The 16,056-nt window shown below is 40.5% G+C and overlaps 1 protein-coding gene across 2 annotated transcripts in view; it reads left to right on the plus strand.

The window, feature by feature from the left end:
• The window catches only part of CARD11 (caspase recruitment domain family member 11), a 210,774-nt gene that overhangs the window by 100,199 nt on the left and 94,519 nt on the right, over positions 1 to 16,056 (plus strand). For both annotated transcript variants that reach the window (XM_088466877.1, XM_088466879.1), the window contains exons 7-9: positions 2,247 to 2,372; positions 12,365 to 12,562; positions 14,413 to 14,577. In XM_088466877.1, the coding sequence (XP_088323003.1) occupies positions 2,247 to 2,372; positions 12,365 to 12,562; positions 14,413 to 14,577 (489 nt within the window). The remainder of the gene's footprint in view (positions 1 to 2,246; positions 2,373 to 12,364; positions 12,563 to 14,412; positions 14,578 to 16,056) is intronic.

Raw genomic sequence — 16,056 nt, forward strand, 5'->3', positions numbered from 1 at the left:
ACGGTGTAGGAATTACAATGGTTTCTATATGTGCCTCCCACTTTTTAAGGCGCCAAAAGTAATGGGACTATCAACTCAAAAGCTATTTCATGGACAGGTGTGGGCTATTCCCTCATTATTTCATTATCAATTAAGCAGGTAAAAGGTCTGGAGTTGATTCTAGGTGTGACATTTGCATTTGGAATCAGTTGCTATCGACTCTCAATATGAGATCCAAAGAGCTGTCACTATCAGTGAAGCAAGCCATCATTAGGCTGAAAAATCAAAACAAACCCATCAGAGAGATAGCAAAAACATTAGGTGTGGCCAAATCAACTGTTTGGAACATTCTTAAAAAGAAAGAACGCGCCGGAGAGCTCAGCAACACCAAAAGACCCAGAAGACCACGGAAAACAACTGTGGTGGATGACAGAAGAATTATTTCCCTGGTGAAGAAAAACCTCTTCACAACAGTTGGCCAAATCAAGAACACTCTTCAGAAGGTAGGTGTATATGTGTCAAAGTCAATAATCAAGAGAAGACTTCACAAGAGTGAATATAGAGTGTTCACCACAAGATGTAAACCATTGGTAAGCCACAAAAACAGGAAGACCAGATTAGAGTTTGCCAAACAACATCTAAAAAAGCCATTACAGTTCTGTAACAACATCCTATGGACAGATGAGACAAACATCAACTTGTACCAGAGTGATGGGAAGAGAAGAGTATGGAGAAGGAAAGGAACTGCTCATGATCCAAAACATACCACCTCATCAGTGAAGCATGGTGGTGGTAGTGTCATGGCGTGGGCATGTATGGCTGCCAATGGAACTGGTTCCCTTGTATTTATTGATGACGTGACTGCTGAGAAAAGCAGCAGAATGAATACTAAAGTGTTTCGGGCAATATTATATGCTCATATTCAGTCAAATGCTTCAGAACTCATTGGACGGTGCTTCACAGTGCAGATGGACAACGACCCGAAGCATACTGCAAAAGCAACCAAAGAGTTTTTTAAAGCAAACTCGAACCTATCCGAGCCTGCACATCCCAAATTTTTAAGGCTAAAAAGTGGAATGTTATGCAATGGCCAAGTTAATCCCCTGACCTGAATCCGATTGAGCATGCATTTCACTTGATGAAGACAAAACTGAAGGGAAAATGCCCCAAGAACAAGCAGGAACTGAAGACATTTGCACTAGAGGCCTGGCAGAGCATCGCCAGGGATGAAACCCAGCGTCTGGTGATGTCTATGCGTTTCAGACTTCAGGCTGTAATTGCCTGCAAAGGATTTGCAATAAAGTATTAAAAAGTGAAAGTTAGATTTAGAATTGTTTAGTTTGTCCCATTACTTTGGACCCCTTAAAAAGTGGGATTCACATATAGAAACCGTTGTAATTCCTACACTGTTCACCTGATTTGGATGTAATTACCCTCAAATTAAATCTGAAAGTTAAAGCACATCTTGTTTGTTTCATTTCAAAGCCATTGTGGTGGTGAATAGTGGCCAAAATAAGAAAATTCTGTCAATGTCCCAATATTTATACACCTGACTGTATACTCAGTTGAGCATCTTTATAAATATTATGTTGTTATGTTGTATGCACTGTGCTTTATTTTCCCACCCTATATTGTGGAGCCTAAAAAATAATCAACAATTATTATTTCAACATCTGGTAACTCTATACCGCTACCCTTCTTGAAACTCAAATGTGCAAGGGTTCCTGCTGAATTGCCAATAAGGACCCCATGGCAACAGAGACTGAACTAGGTGTACTTGACCCTAGTGCACTCTAAAGGTAGATTCTGTAATAATTGTACCTACACCAACCAGTAGCATCACCGGGGTTGTTATTCACGAAAGGTAAGTGACTTTGTGACAACAAAGCCACACCCCCTGATGTATGACAGGTCCCAGTACTCATCCTGGCACAGTGGATGATGCACACATGCGCACGTCACCCATCACTGCTGCTCGCCACTTGGTGACACCATTCTAGGGAGTGACACCAAAATAACAGAGCAGCTTTGCTATTTTGTTGTCACCCCCTCGGATGGTGTCACCCAGTGTGGCCTGGACCCCCCTACTGATGCCACTGACTCCAACCACTAGGCAAGCAGGGGGCTAAATTACAGATCATTATATTTATTTTTATTATTTTTTTCTAATATCCATAATTCATATCATATAAATTGATAATTTATTGTTCCCATCATATTTGCATAACATTTGTATAATTTCCACTGGACTTTTCATTGTTTTATAGTACTTGGAAGAGAAAGAAGACCTGGAGCTAAAGTGCTGTACTCTGGCAAAGGACTGTGAGATGTACAAACACCGCATGAATACAGTTATGGTACAGTTAGAGGAAGTAGAAAAGGAACGAGATCAGGTACTTTATTACTCTAACAGCTTTCTAAACAAAATTAATGAATTTAACCCTGTAAAATATGTCACAACACTTTCAAATTGTGCTTACACAACAGGGTATAAAACCATGGTTATAGTAGCTAACAGTATCCTCCAATTATTATATTATGTAAAATGATCACATTTTAAAGTGTACTCATTGCCTTCAACTTCTTGCCTTAACCAATATATAAGAACAAAATATATGTACTCCTTGTATTGGTAAACATAATTTAACCACTTAACTGACGAATTCTTTTTCCAAAAACCGCTCCAAAATTGTCGGTTTCTTTTATGATTGATTTAGGTCAAGAACATAATTTTAAACTTATCCATCACTATTTTATTTGCAAAAAAATTTTTTTAAAACACAGTATACCATAAAAATAGCGACTTTTATGTTATATTGTAGTGATGGCCATTGACAACTGTACCATCAATGGTTCAACCATCGTTAGAAACCATCAATTGTTTAGCGATTGGTCGAGGAGATGTGTGTAGACCACATCTGCCGATGTTTCCTAAACATCGATTGAGGGTTGTCATCGATGGTGTAACTTTGATGGCCACCAGCAATGGCAAACCACTTGTTTTCAGTCAGACCATCGATGGTTTACAAACCATCGATGGTCGGTTGCCATCCCTAATCAGATGCTCTGCTATATATTATATATATATATATATATATATATATATACATACACACACATATATATATACACATATATATATAGACATATATACACACATATATATCTAGATATATATGCATATATATATATATACACACATACATATATATATACATATACGCATATATATACACACACTTCATGGGGGACGAGGAGGAGGAGCTGAGGCCGGTGTGGGAGTGTGCGGGGGGATGCCTGGGTACATAGAAGCAGCAGCCAGAGTTGTGGCTGCTGCTTCCTGTACATTGTAGTTCCGGAGCCACAGCGGGAGCGTGTCCCGCTGGTTGCCTGGATACATAGCAGCAGCGGCAGCTACCAGAGCCGCTGCTGCTGCTCCTCCACCACACAGTGATCACCTAGTGATCACTGTAGTGCCGGAGCCGCAGCGGGAGGGTCTCCCGCTGGCGGCCCGGGTACAGAGCAGCAGCGGCGGCTACCAGAGCCACTGCTGCTGCTCCTCCACCACACAGTGATCACTTAGTGGTCACTGTAGTGCCGGAGCCGCAGTGGGAGGGTCTCCCTCTGGCGGCCCGGGTACAGAGCAGCAGCGGCGGCTACCAGAGCCGCTGCTGCTGCTCCTCCATTACACAGTGATCACCTAGTGATCACTGTAGTGCCGGAGCCGCAGCGGGAGCATGTCCCGCTGGCAGCCCGGGTACAGAGCAGCAGCGGCGGCTACCAGAGCCGTGGCTGCTGGGCCAGCTGCCCGATCACTGCTGGCCACAGTGATCGGGTCACAGCAACAGCTGCGGCTACATGAGCCGTGGCTGCTGCTTCAATGGCAGTGCGCCAGGAGGGGGTTGCCGATGGTGCCCGATCACTGTGGCCAGCAGTGATCGGGACACGCTGACAAGGCAGCCATGCTTACAGAGGGACCAGAAGGTCCCTCTGATGTAGGCGGCTGCTGGAAGATTAGCTTCCCACAGCCGCCTAGTGGGCATTTCTGACTGGTCGTATCAGATACGACCATGTCAGGGAAAGCCCAGCCTGGTGCGGTCGTATCTGATACGACCGTGCCAGGCAAGTGGTTAATAAGAGCTTTTTTTCTGTTTAGCTGTTACTCTGGCTGATCTTTTCAGATTGTCAGCAAACTGACCGATCAGCCAGTATAGCAACACATTATCACAAAGATATGAATCAGCACAGCATTTAGGGTTAGAATTTCTAAAGCTTCTATAAATGAAAAGTGGTGGTGTTCCCCATAGCAATCAATCAGATTCTATAGATCATGCTCTATGTTTTCTGGAATGCAATAGAGAAATGATAGCTAGAATATGATTGGTTTCATTGTTAGAAGCTTTAGTAAATCTACCACCTAATGTTGATCTTACAGTAGTTCAGTATATGAATATCCAAATGCTCCACTGTAGATTATTAAGTGAAAAATCTCTATGGACTGGACAGTGGCAGCTGGTATATACAGTAAATAAGGTCAAACACACATGAAGTCACTGGTTAAACTAATTAAATCCCATTAAAAACAAAAGTGCTATCGCAAAGAGGGTACATTATTTGTGATGCCACTAAGATATAACCCTAGAATTAAATATAATTGAACTAATAAGAAAATTTCTGATTGCTATTATTGCAGTACTACATCATGAGATGTACCCACTTTACTCGGCCAGTTGAGGCGCCGAGCTGGAGATGTGCCGGGCACACATTGAGATTTTGTTACCAGCGGGCGCCTGGCTCCTTCCCCACAATGGCAGCCGGAGGCTGGAGCTCACTCCTGAGCTCTGCCTTCCGGCTCCAGCAGTGGTTATAGGAAAAGACGTCATGACGTCTCTCCCATAGTTCCGAGGAGCAGTCGAACCGGACGGCAGTGAACACAGGAGCGAGGCTTAAGGTAAGTATTGTGTGTTTTTTTTTGTGTAAGGTGCACTACTACTGGGGGAACTACTACTGGGGACATTACTACTGGGGGCACTACTAATGGGGGCATTACCACTGGGGACACTACTACTGGGGGCACTACAAATGAGGTGCAATGTGAATCAGGGGCATTATGTGCGGTGTAATGTGAAAAAGATTGTGCTACTGTGTGGCGTAATTTGAATTGGGGATACTATTGTGTGACCACGCCCCTTTCTTTTGTGACCACGCCCATTTCTTTTGTGATCACACCCTTTTCTATTGAGGCCACACCTATTTTGAGGCGCTCGCACTGTCCCTTTATTTAAAAAATGCCTTGGGGGGTAGTTGGGTGAGTTTCACCACATTTCTAGGACCACTTTAAATAGTGATTCCATTACAGTTTATTATATGGCTGACTATCAACCAGTTCAATAGCTCAGATCTGACTGTTAAATCCCTATCGTTAGCTATTGTCTAATATCACATTTGTACCATATCCATATGTCCGTGTTCTAAAGGTAAAATGTTGTTCCTAACTTCAATATGGTACCTTCTATCATGTAAAATCTTAGAGGTGCTTAAACATAGTGACCTGGTGTAAGAGTTTTGCTAATTCAGTGATATTGAATTTGTGGTACCCTGCAGCTGCGAGGCAACACTCTTTCTTCATGCCAGACAGCACAGCCAGTGATGCCCAGGAACAGTGCCTCTGCAGTGTCATCCGTGGTGTTATTGCATTTTTTCATGCAACTACTTATGTTATTATTGATGGTGGATACTTGTGATTATTTTTTCATTATATTTCTGCTGCATTGAATCACATTTATTAATAGCATAAAATACTGCATTATAATGTACTTATATGATAAGAAAGAATTTATTAGGTGACAATGTTTGACATACAGAAGTGATATACACTTGTCATCCCTAATTTCTTAATTGTCTTATGAATAATTGGCACCTAGCATTTTGGATCCAATAACATTTATGTCTATTTTGTTAATGTGGTTACACAGTGTGTCTTTCTGCACATAACAGACGGACAGTAATGCATCAGCATGTTAAATATCAATTGCTGCTGTATATATTGTTTCTGATTAACACAATACTTGCTGTGTTATCTGCATATTATTTGAATGCTGTTTGATCTGATGTGTATATTTGTATATCTGCATCTTATGCAGTTTATATATACATAGTAAATACATTGCACTGTATTAATATTCACTATTGTTAATTTTGGAATTATTAATTTTTTGCACTTAGCACTTTATACTTAATTAGTTGTGGTTCTTTCTGTCCATATGCTTGCACTTTTGTTTCTTGGTATACACTAGATAGACTGCAATGCATTAGCACTTTAACACCAATGCTGCTATATGTGTCTTATGAATACTTATATGAGAAAAAGAAAAGGGAATCAATTTAATTAAGGGTGCACTCAAAACCCCCTTTTTTAACACATAAAATATATCAATTTTATTAGGTATACTTTAAAAAACATATATTATTTTTTTGCTCTGGCTGATAAATATACAAGGAAAGAGGCTATATGTTGCCTCTTACAATTATCAGTCAATATATTACATCAAATGCTAGCTATTGCTCAAATCTAGTATTTTATACCCCATTTTTCCATATGCCCTAAAATAGGACCTTCCAAAGCGAAATATAAATAAAAAGATATTTTATTACACAAAAGTACAGAGTGATAGACACGAAAATTTATTAATGTGACAAGAATTAAAAATATATTAAAAACAGTCGCGTGCTGTTATTGATTCTATATATATCTATATATATATATGTGTGTGTATATATATATATATATATATATATATATGTGTTATCCATCTTGTACGTGTGTGTTTATCCATGCAAGGCTACTGTATATAAACCGGCAATTTATTATTTCTATGCCAAAAATAATAGTTAATGAATAATTCCTGCTCTATGTAAATTGGAAAGCAATTATTATAGTTGTCATTACATACTAATAAAGCTAGCAGATATAAATACTATTTAGCTAGATCTATTTCTAAATAATTATCCACATTAGGTTGAAGCTGTTAGATCTTGTGAGAAATCTGTATCCCAAGACTACATGTTGTACATTCATAGGCACCAAGTTCTTAATTCCTATTACTGAAATAGGAGAACGAGTATTGTGATTATCATTAGGTACAGGTTAAACCAGCTCTAAATTGTATTAGAGCTATTTGCTCATATAAGAATCTTATCCACAGTGGATACAGACATGAACACAGTATTACTTATTTATGTAACAATTTAGATGAAGAAACATTTGTTGCAATTTTCAATAAACATGCATAATAAGTGAATTGTTCTAACTACAGATATATGGCAATAAATTATTTCTGCAGCAATTTGTCTTTGCTCTTTGGTTTCTATTTCCTCAGTTAAGTCTACCATTTATCTTGTAGTCATTCTCACTGTCTTGTTCTCCCAGTATTTTCACACTTTAACAGAGCAATAATGCTGTCAGTGTCTTGTTGATTAATCTGCATGATCTTTTGTCTCACTCGTGTGCCGCGCTCAAGCAGTCTTATACCCCTTTTACACCAGAGCAAAAACCTGGGTTTTTGCTGGGTCTACCCAGGTCGCAGCTCAGTGTAAAAGGGTCCCTGAAAAATAACCTGGGTCAAGTGACCCTGCAATCCAACCCAGGTAGTTACCAGGGTTGGACCCAGGATGGACCCAGGTAATGGTGCAGTGTAAACGGTGCAACCCAGGTTATCTGACCTGGATCATGCCTAAAATGAGTGGATTGGTGGTTGTGGAGCATTCACCTCCCACTTTTTATGACCTCACAGGTTTAGCAGGGCAGACCTGAGTTCAGTGTGAACAGGGCTGACCTGGGAGTAACCCAGATCAAAGGTGCAGTGTAAATGGGTCTGACCAGGGTTGGAACCATGTCCAAAAACCCAGGTCGGACCTGGGTTTTTGGTGGAAAAGAGGTATTAGTGCCTTCTGTATGCAATGCCGGGATGTAACAGTATTTGTTTTAAACAGAGCCGCTTTGTTGATTTAGTAGGGCAGTAATGCTGTCAATGTTTTATTGATTGACACGGCCGTTATGACCGGTCTGGTATGAAACAACGGAAGTTCCTTGACGTTTTTGGTCTAAAATATCCAAGGAACTTCCGTTGTGTCATACCAGACCGGTCATCTTCCTTTGAGTGCTGCTCGGGTCCTTTTCCCCTTGTGCCGGATACTCGCCGTGAGATGCTGGGGTCACTGACTAGCCGTTTTCCACGGGCCTTCTGCCCCTTGCCGGGAGTCTGCGCGTGAGCCGCTGGGGCTGTTTAAGCCACAGCACAGGTGACGCATCCTGCCAGCTACGGAGCATAGAGCAACACAGTCTCCAGCCTGCCAGCATCCACGCTCCTGCTAAAGAACCTGCACCCACGCTCCCGCTGACGAGCGGTAGAGCTGTATCTCCTTCCAGAGACTCTATCATAGCACCTCTCCACTCGGGGCTGTGGACATTTGTAACACCACTGGTAACTATTTATATATTTGCAAGTCACATATCTGCCATCAAGTGGTTTACCCTTTTCCTCCACATCACTTGCTCCTGGTGTTCATAGGACTATTTATTCCTATCCATCAAGCGGCTCCCCGCAGCAGTCACTCCACCACTGCTGGTAATATCACACTGTAACCTAATAAGTTACACTGTATCCATTCCTGTACACACCAGGATTGTATCCATTTTTAGGAACAGTGTTCCCACATGAAACGCACAAATTTTTAACCAGCAGATTGGCTCCAATAGGGCAAAATTAAGGACGGTCTGAATACTGCACAGAGTTGTGCTCATTTTTTATTTTATTGTTATTGTTGTCATTTTCATAATTTAATCATTGGTAATAAATATTTGTTATACTTACTCTATTGTTTATCTTCACAAACAAGCGCTCCTACATACTTCCTTTTGCTTTTCCATATTGTAGCAGGTAGCAGATCCTACTTGATAGCAGCTGCCAGTTTTGAAGCATTGTTTTCCTTGGTTGATAGGCACACCTCACTCTCTGTTATTGCTCCACTATTGTTGGAATGACTTATCTGTATAACAACAAAGAACATTGCTCTACAGGGTTCACACCCTATTGTTGTTTGGAAGACACAGCAAATTGCCTGTAGATCTTGAGCTGAACCCTCTACAGGTGGAGGTGATTGCACCTCAAACAGACTGGGTGTGGGAGCACCAGTGCAGAATACGGGCAGCACAAGAGATCGTAGAACAACGAATGGAAGTGGTGCATCAACGTCAAGAGATAATTACAATGCGAATGCCAAAGCTGTACCTTTGAATATTGGAGACAAAGTGTGGAAGAGGAAGAATCATCGCCACAGTAAATTGGACAGCAAATGGGAATTGACACCCTATCTGATAAAGGATGTGCCAAGGCCTGATATCGCTGTTTACAAAATTGAGAGAGAAGACATCAGTCGACCAAGTGTGGTCCACTGGGATCAACTGAAGCTTTGTACGTCAACTGGCAGACAAAACTCTGAAAGGGAAAGTGGCGTGCCCAAAGCAGAGAGGTTGGGGCTCCTCAACCAACCCTCCCTGACAACCCTTTGGACCTGTTAGTATCCATGTGTTGGCCCCAGGGACAGCCTTTGTCACAAGCCTAGAATCCCCAATGCCCGTTTTAACAGAAAATCATATACCAGTTGTTAAGCCAGTGGAGGTTGCCCATATCCGCGAATCCGGTGTAGCTGTTAGACAGTCAGAAAGGAGCTCTAGAGGTGTTCCTCCAGCCAGATATGGGCAGTAGGCAGTAGGACAATACCAAAATACAAATACATGTTGACTGTTATTAGTTATGCAAGTTTAAAATTAGTTTTTTTTGTGTCGGACTGATGATGGACTATGGGGCATATCCAATTACCCGCGGGACTTCTCCCGTGAGTAATTGAGGGGTGAAAGTCCTGCGGCGCGGGGTTAAGCTATTCAGTGAAATAGCTTTTTCCCCGCGTCCAAAAACAGGACTTCCATGCGAGAACACACTGATTCCGCGAGAACTGCAGAATCAGTGTGTTATTCATGCTCGCGCGAGGCCAAATAGGGCGGCCTCACGCAGATTTTACCTCGCACCTACATGAGGTGCGAGGTAAAGCCTGACAGCGGGGACTCACGCACACCCGCGCGTGGAGTCCCCGCTAATTGAATCCTAACCTGCACGATAATTAGCCGCGGGGTAAACCCCGCAGCTAATTGGATATGCCCCTATGTCTATGAAAAGACTTTTGGTACTTGGGTGCATGAGGACATGCATCTTTTGGAGGGGAAGCATGTGGTATCCCGCAGCTGTGAGGTAACTCTTTTTTCATGCCAGACAGCACAGCCAGTGATGCCCAGGAACAGTGCCTCTGCAGGTAAAACTACATTCCCCAGACTGCCTTGTGGTCATAAGGCCAGGAAGGGGGTGAAGCCATGGGTGACCTGCAAAAGTGGGCGAAGTCACGGGTAACCCACAAAATTTACACAAAGGAAAATAGCAGGGGTTGGGGCTGGAGACCCCAGAGAAGGGTGAGGAGGAAGAAGAAGGAGGGGACTGAGCAGCAGGGAGACACAGCAGCCTGGACGCAGAAAACCTAATAGATATAGCAGCTCCAGGGATCCAAAAGCAGAGTGCCGTGCAGAAGACCCACAGAAACATCAGCTCCAGTGATCCAGAAGCAGAGTGCCCTGCAGAGAATCTTCCAGAAACAGCAGCCCCAGTGACCCAATATCCCAGTGGAAAGGAAAGCTTCAGTCATCCCAGATTGCCTTGAACAGGAGGGAAAGCCGATGCCTGAAAGTTTCACTGATTTGGTGAGATAAACCCATGTCTTATATGAGTTCACCAGCCTTGCTTTATGTGATTGACATTGTGCCTAATACGTATAACTGCTGCAACAGTACCATTTAAATACAGATCTAATTGTATGCATACATCCAAGTAAGGGCCCCATCTGTGCACACAACGCTCCCCAAACAACCTGGATTGGAACTAGTGAAGCTACTTTATTAATTCCATTACATTAGATTGTGTCCTGGACTTTGACAGCCGGATAAAGGAACATGAATCTATTTAATGAGAACTACCATTGAACCAAACCATATTGAGAGGGTATAGGAATCTATGTGACTTTAATTGTGAACTGCTAAGTATATATGATTGTGAACTGCTAAGTATATGTGATTGTGAACTGCTAAGTAGATATGATTGTGAACTGCTAAGTATATATGATCGTGAACTGCCAAGTCAATATGAATGTGAACCGCTATGTAGATATCCTTGCAAACTGATAAGTAGATTTCATTTTGAACAGACAAGCAGATAATTGCAACTAAGTAGAAACGATTTAGAACTGTTAAGTAGGCATTAGTGAACCCTGTATTTGATGTGATTTTAGAAGTGTTTGCCATCTATTGGGGGTCCCTAGAAATAAATATAAAAGAATCCTTTTGTATTCAGTCTGTTTGCCATTTTGTCTGTGTATGGGAAAGGTGTAAGTTTTCCTTGCCTCTCTGCTTTGGTGTAAGGAAGGGAAGAAGCCACAGTGCTGCCGAGGACAGCGTGTCGTAGCGAGATTGCATTCCTGCCAACACCGGAACAGTAACATTGGACCTGTGATAATCCAACACGTTAACATCCATTATAAATTTATTCGGGGTACCACACCTTTACTTGTTAATCTTAAAAAATTCCCTAAAGGAGGGATGAAATGCGTTGATCCAAATCAAACTACCCACTATTTTAAATTACATCTTCTAAATCCGGCCGTGGTATTCCCTTGTTAATGTGATCCGGAGGCCATTTACTAACACAGAGGCTGAAGGGTTATTATATAGTGATTGGAGGCCCCTGCAAAATGGTCCTCAAGTGTTTGCTACATAAACAACCACACAACTCTGTTGAATGCCTTTTCAGCATCAAGAGCCACCGTCAGGTTCAGTAGTGATTTATTTTGTGCAAGATGGATAAGGTTAATAAGGCGTCTAGTGTTGTAAGCAGCCTGTCTATTATTGATGAAGCCTACCTGCTCTTGGTGAATTAATGATGGTAAAATGGGTGCTAAGTGGTTGGCTAATATTTTGGCGAATAGTTTAATGTCAACATTTAAAGTGAAATTTGCCTGTAATTACTCATAGCTATTGGATCACGGTCCGGCTTGGGAATTACAATGATGTTAACCTTGGTGGTGACATCTCAAAGGGAATTATATAGCAATCAAAGCATAGGGAGGAGGGGCATAGGGAGAGGGCTGTGAATCTATCGGGACCCAGGGCCGCAGATTGACATAGTTGCTTAATTGCACTTTTGTGGCTGACTCCTTGTTTAGCTGGAGATACCTGGAGATCATTTGTGTAACAGCATGTCTTTTGCTCTTTTTGTCTTTGTAACAGGCATATCGTGCCCGTGATGAAGCTCAGACACAGTGCTCTCAGTGCCTGATAGACAAAGACAAGTATAGAAAGCAGATTCGAGAGCTGGAGGAGAAAAATGATGAACTTAGAATTGAGATGGTCAGAAAAGAGGCGAGGATTGTGAATCTGGAGTGCAAACTAAGAAGAATGTCAAAGGATGGTGTATTTTTGGACCAGGTGCATTTCTTTTACAAAGAAAATAGGCTACAGATAGACTACAGATGTAAATTCCATACACAATCTATTTATTTGTATGTATTTTAAAAGACAAAAAATCTATAAATCTCAAAAATAAAAGGAGGCCATGTTCAGACATTTCTAAAAGAACTTATGCAAAGGATACATGGTCTTGCAGTTCCACATCAGACTTTAGTAACGATCTAGCCTTTTGGCTAAATGAGGTTCTTAACAAAGTAATCCAATCACAAACAAAGAAATTCCTCAAAGTATTTAATATATATCATATTTAGATATTCAACACCTTGAACAGACCAATTGTAACTAATTTATTTGTTGTAAGCATTCCAATATAAATAGAATCCTGTTTTATTAAGATTTTAGAATGATAAAAATAGCAAGTTGTATAAATTACTTCTTTGATGTTAACCATATATTTTTCACAACATTATTGAAGCAGAACTTAGCATAGTGGCTAGCATCACAGTGGCTAGCATCTCAACCTCACGTTTCTGTCATGAATTTGATTCCCGACCAGTGCCCCATCTGTGTGAAGTTTATATATTTCATCCGTGTATGTGTGACTTTCACTGGGAACTCCAATTTCCTCCCACACTCCAGAAACCATACTGGTAGGTTAATTGGCTGCTGACTAAAATGTATTCTAGTTTGGGTTCGGGACTGTTGAATGACAAATAGGTCTCTATGATACATAATAGGTGGCCCTATATAAACAATCAAACAAATAATAATAATAATGTATTCAGATATCTATCTATCTATCTATCTATCTATCTATCTATCTATCTATCTATCTCCCACTATCATGCAGAGGGCTATTGTGTTGAGGTTGTATTGTGTAGATGACTATAAGTTCATTTAAAATGTATATATACATTTTAAATATAAAAGCACATAAATATACATGTATACAGGCTAGTATAAAGCCTGTATACACATGTCAATCTATTTGGACAGACTGGAGTGTACTTACCCCTCTGCGGTCACCGGGAAGCCAGGACGTAGACTGTTCCCGAGAGCATGACTGAGCATGCGCAGAGGAACAAACAGAAGGGATTGTTTTCGGAAACCAAAAACAATCCCTTCTGTAATATCGCAGGGATAGCGTGTTACCGCAATCGCTGTCCCTACTGAAAATCTTGCTGAATAGCTTACAAAAAAATTGACAATTGATAATTATTTGTGACGATGTTGCCCGATAATATTGTGGGCATCATAGTCATTGTTGCTGAAGAGGTGGCCCTATATAAACAAACAAACAAATAATAATAATAATGTATTCAGATATCTATCTATCTATCTATCTATCTCCCACTATCATGCAGAGGGCTATTGTGTTGAGGTTGTATTGTGTAGATGACTATAAGTTAATTTGTGCCACATAAATATAAGACTCCGCTAAGATTTGTGACACTGCACCAACATTTTTAGTAGTATACTCATATTCACTTGCACTCAGAGAAGCAGCTCAGGAGCTTTCATGTGTAAGATCAGTACAGTAGTGAGATGAAGACAGCTACTCCCCTTAAAAATGTTTCCAATTGTGACTTACATATATCTTTAAGATAAAGAGGTGTGTCTGTGCATGTCCCATAGGCCTAGCGCAAGTGTCTGAGCTGATGATAATGATGACGGCAGCATCTTTGTGCCGGATGTATGTATACTCTAAATTTCGAGATGCATATATCTTAAAAATTCATGTAATTTAAAATACAGCCACAGAAACATAAGTATACAGGTGTAGTTTCCATTTAACCCCAAACAAGGATCCCTATATGTGTGCTCATTCTAATTCATATTGCCTTTTCTCGTAAACGTTTCACTTGTAGAGCTTACCAAGAAATCTACACATCATAATGTCACCTGGCTCAAAGACTAGTGGCCAAGATGCTGAGGACTCATCAGATTCCATGGGATCTCCAGATGACAAATACTTCTTTGAAAATGGCGAATCAAAGAAAAAGAGAAGGATGAACCTGAAGGGAATTCCGCAAGTGTGTCCATAGAGTTTAGTAGAACTGAGAATGGTTAGGGAAAGTCAGACAAAAGTATAAGACTATTTGCTCAAGCCACATTAACAATGTTAGATCCTACAGAAAAAATATGTGAATGGAGATCTATAACCAGAAGGAATTAATGTACTAAAACAAGTTATTGGTACATCAAGTGCAAAACTTTGCAGTAACTAAGCAGATATTGGGAACTAGTTAAAAATGCAACAAGCAACATCAGCAATTAAAATATGAAAACTATATTACACATGCAGTAGCCGTGAGTAAAATTTTCTAGAAAACTGATCTTAGTCTACTACAGATTTTGTTGCAAGTAAATGCAGGTTATCTGTGTACATCTGCTTGTTGTATAAATTGCATTCATAGGGGTCAATTCAATTTGGAACAAGTTGGGTCCTGCAAGCCGTTTTCACAGTGAATTTGCAGCGAGAATTGCATTTGCAACTCGATTCCAAAATAGCATTGCCGAACAAATTCATTGTTTTTCTATGCACCATTCTGAGCAGGTGACAAAGTAGGGAAAAATCTTTACTTTAAGCTAATATTTCAGGGGACAGTGTAGAACCTCTGGTAAACCCCTCCCAATGAATAATTGTTCCTTTTGAAGGGATTAAATAGTATAAATAGTTTTCAGGTGCATTTCTCTAAATGCTCAAGGGTAGGAAAGGGGGTTTAGAATTGCAGATGTGAAGTAAAAGTGTTTATTCTAACTTTTTAAAACTTGCATAGAAACACTGAAATATTACTAGACAGACATTTCTCTATCCACAAAAATACTGTGAAGACTTTAATTCACTATAAAGAAAATAAAATTAGCCATAGGACACTTTAAGTACATCCAATACTTTCCATATGGCCACTAACAGCCTTGTATACTGTCCTGCTATCTCAGGTTGTCACTTTTGGGTCCAGGATGATTTCCCCACTTTTCATGCACTTCTGCCAGGTCACATTTTATAAAAGTGTCACATGACCTTGCTGCGAGTGCCACAAATTGGGATTTCTAATGGACTCTCGCATGTCCTGGTTGTGCACATTGCCGCAATGTATGTAAGATTTGTGATGTAAGTTTGTTTTTTCAAACTTGCATCTAATTGAATTGATCCCCTAAACTGCGGCATATAAACTTTAAATAACCTGGAGCAAACTGATAAACCAGAAACAATAATCTTCCAAGATTACAATCTGATCTGAATCATTAAGTAATTGTCAACCATATGGTCATAAAATGGCTGCTAAAGTCAAACTTTAGATGAATCACCTAAAAGTAATTCCAGCCTGTCAGGAATAGGGTAGGGTTTGCAAATATAATTAGTAAACCATGGCAATGGGTAATAGAACTTGACTAAATTTATATTGAAAAATCTCTGAGGGGATTATTTGGATTTGGGTGCAAGTTTACGCTTTTATACAAAATAATAATCCATATAGAACACATAGCTAAACATATAAAGCCAAATG

Source organism: Taudactylus pleione, unplaced genomic scaffold (genome assembly GCF_031769625.1).
Source record: "Taudactylus pleione unplaced genomic scaffold, aTauple2 ptg000066l, whole genome shotgun sequence".
Classification (NCBI taxonomy): Eukaryota; Metazoa; Chordata; class Amphibia; order Anura; family Myobatrachidae; genus Taudactylus; species Taudactylus pleione.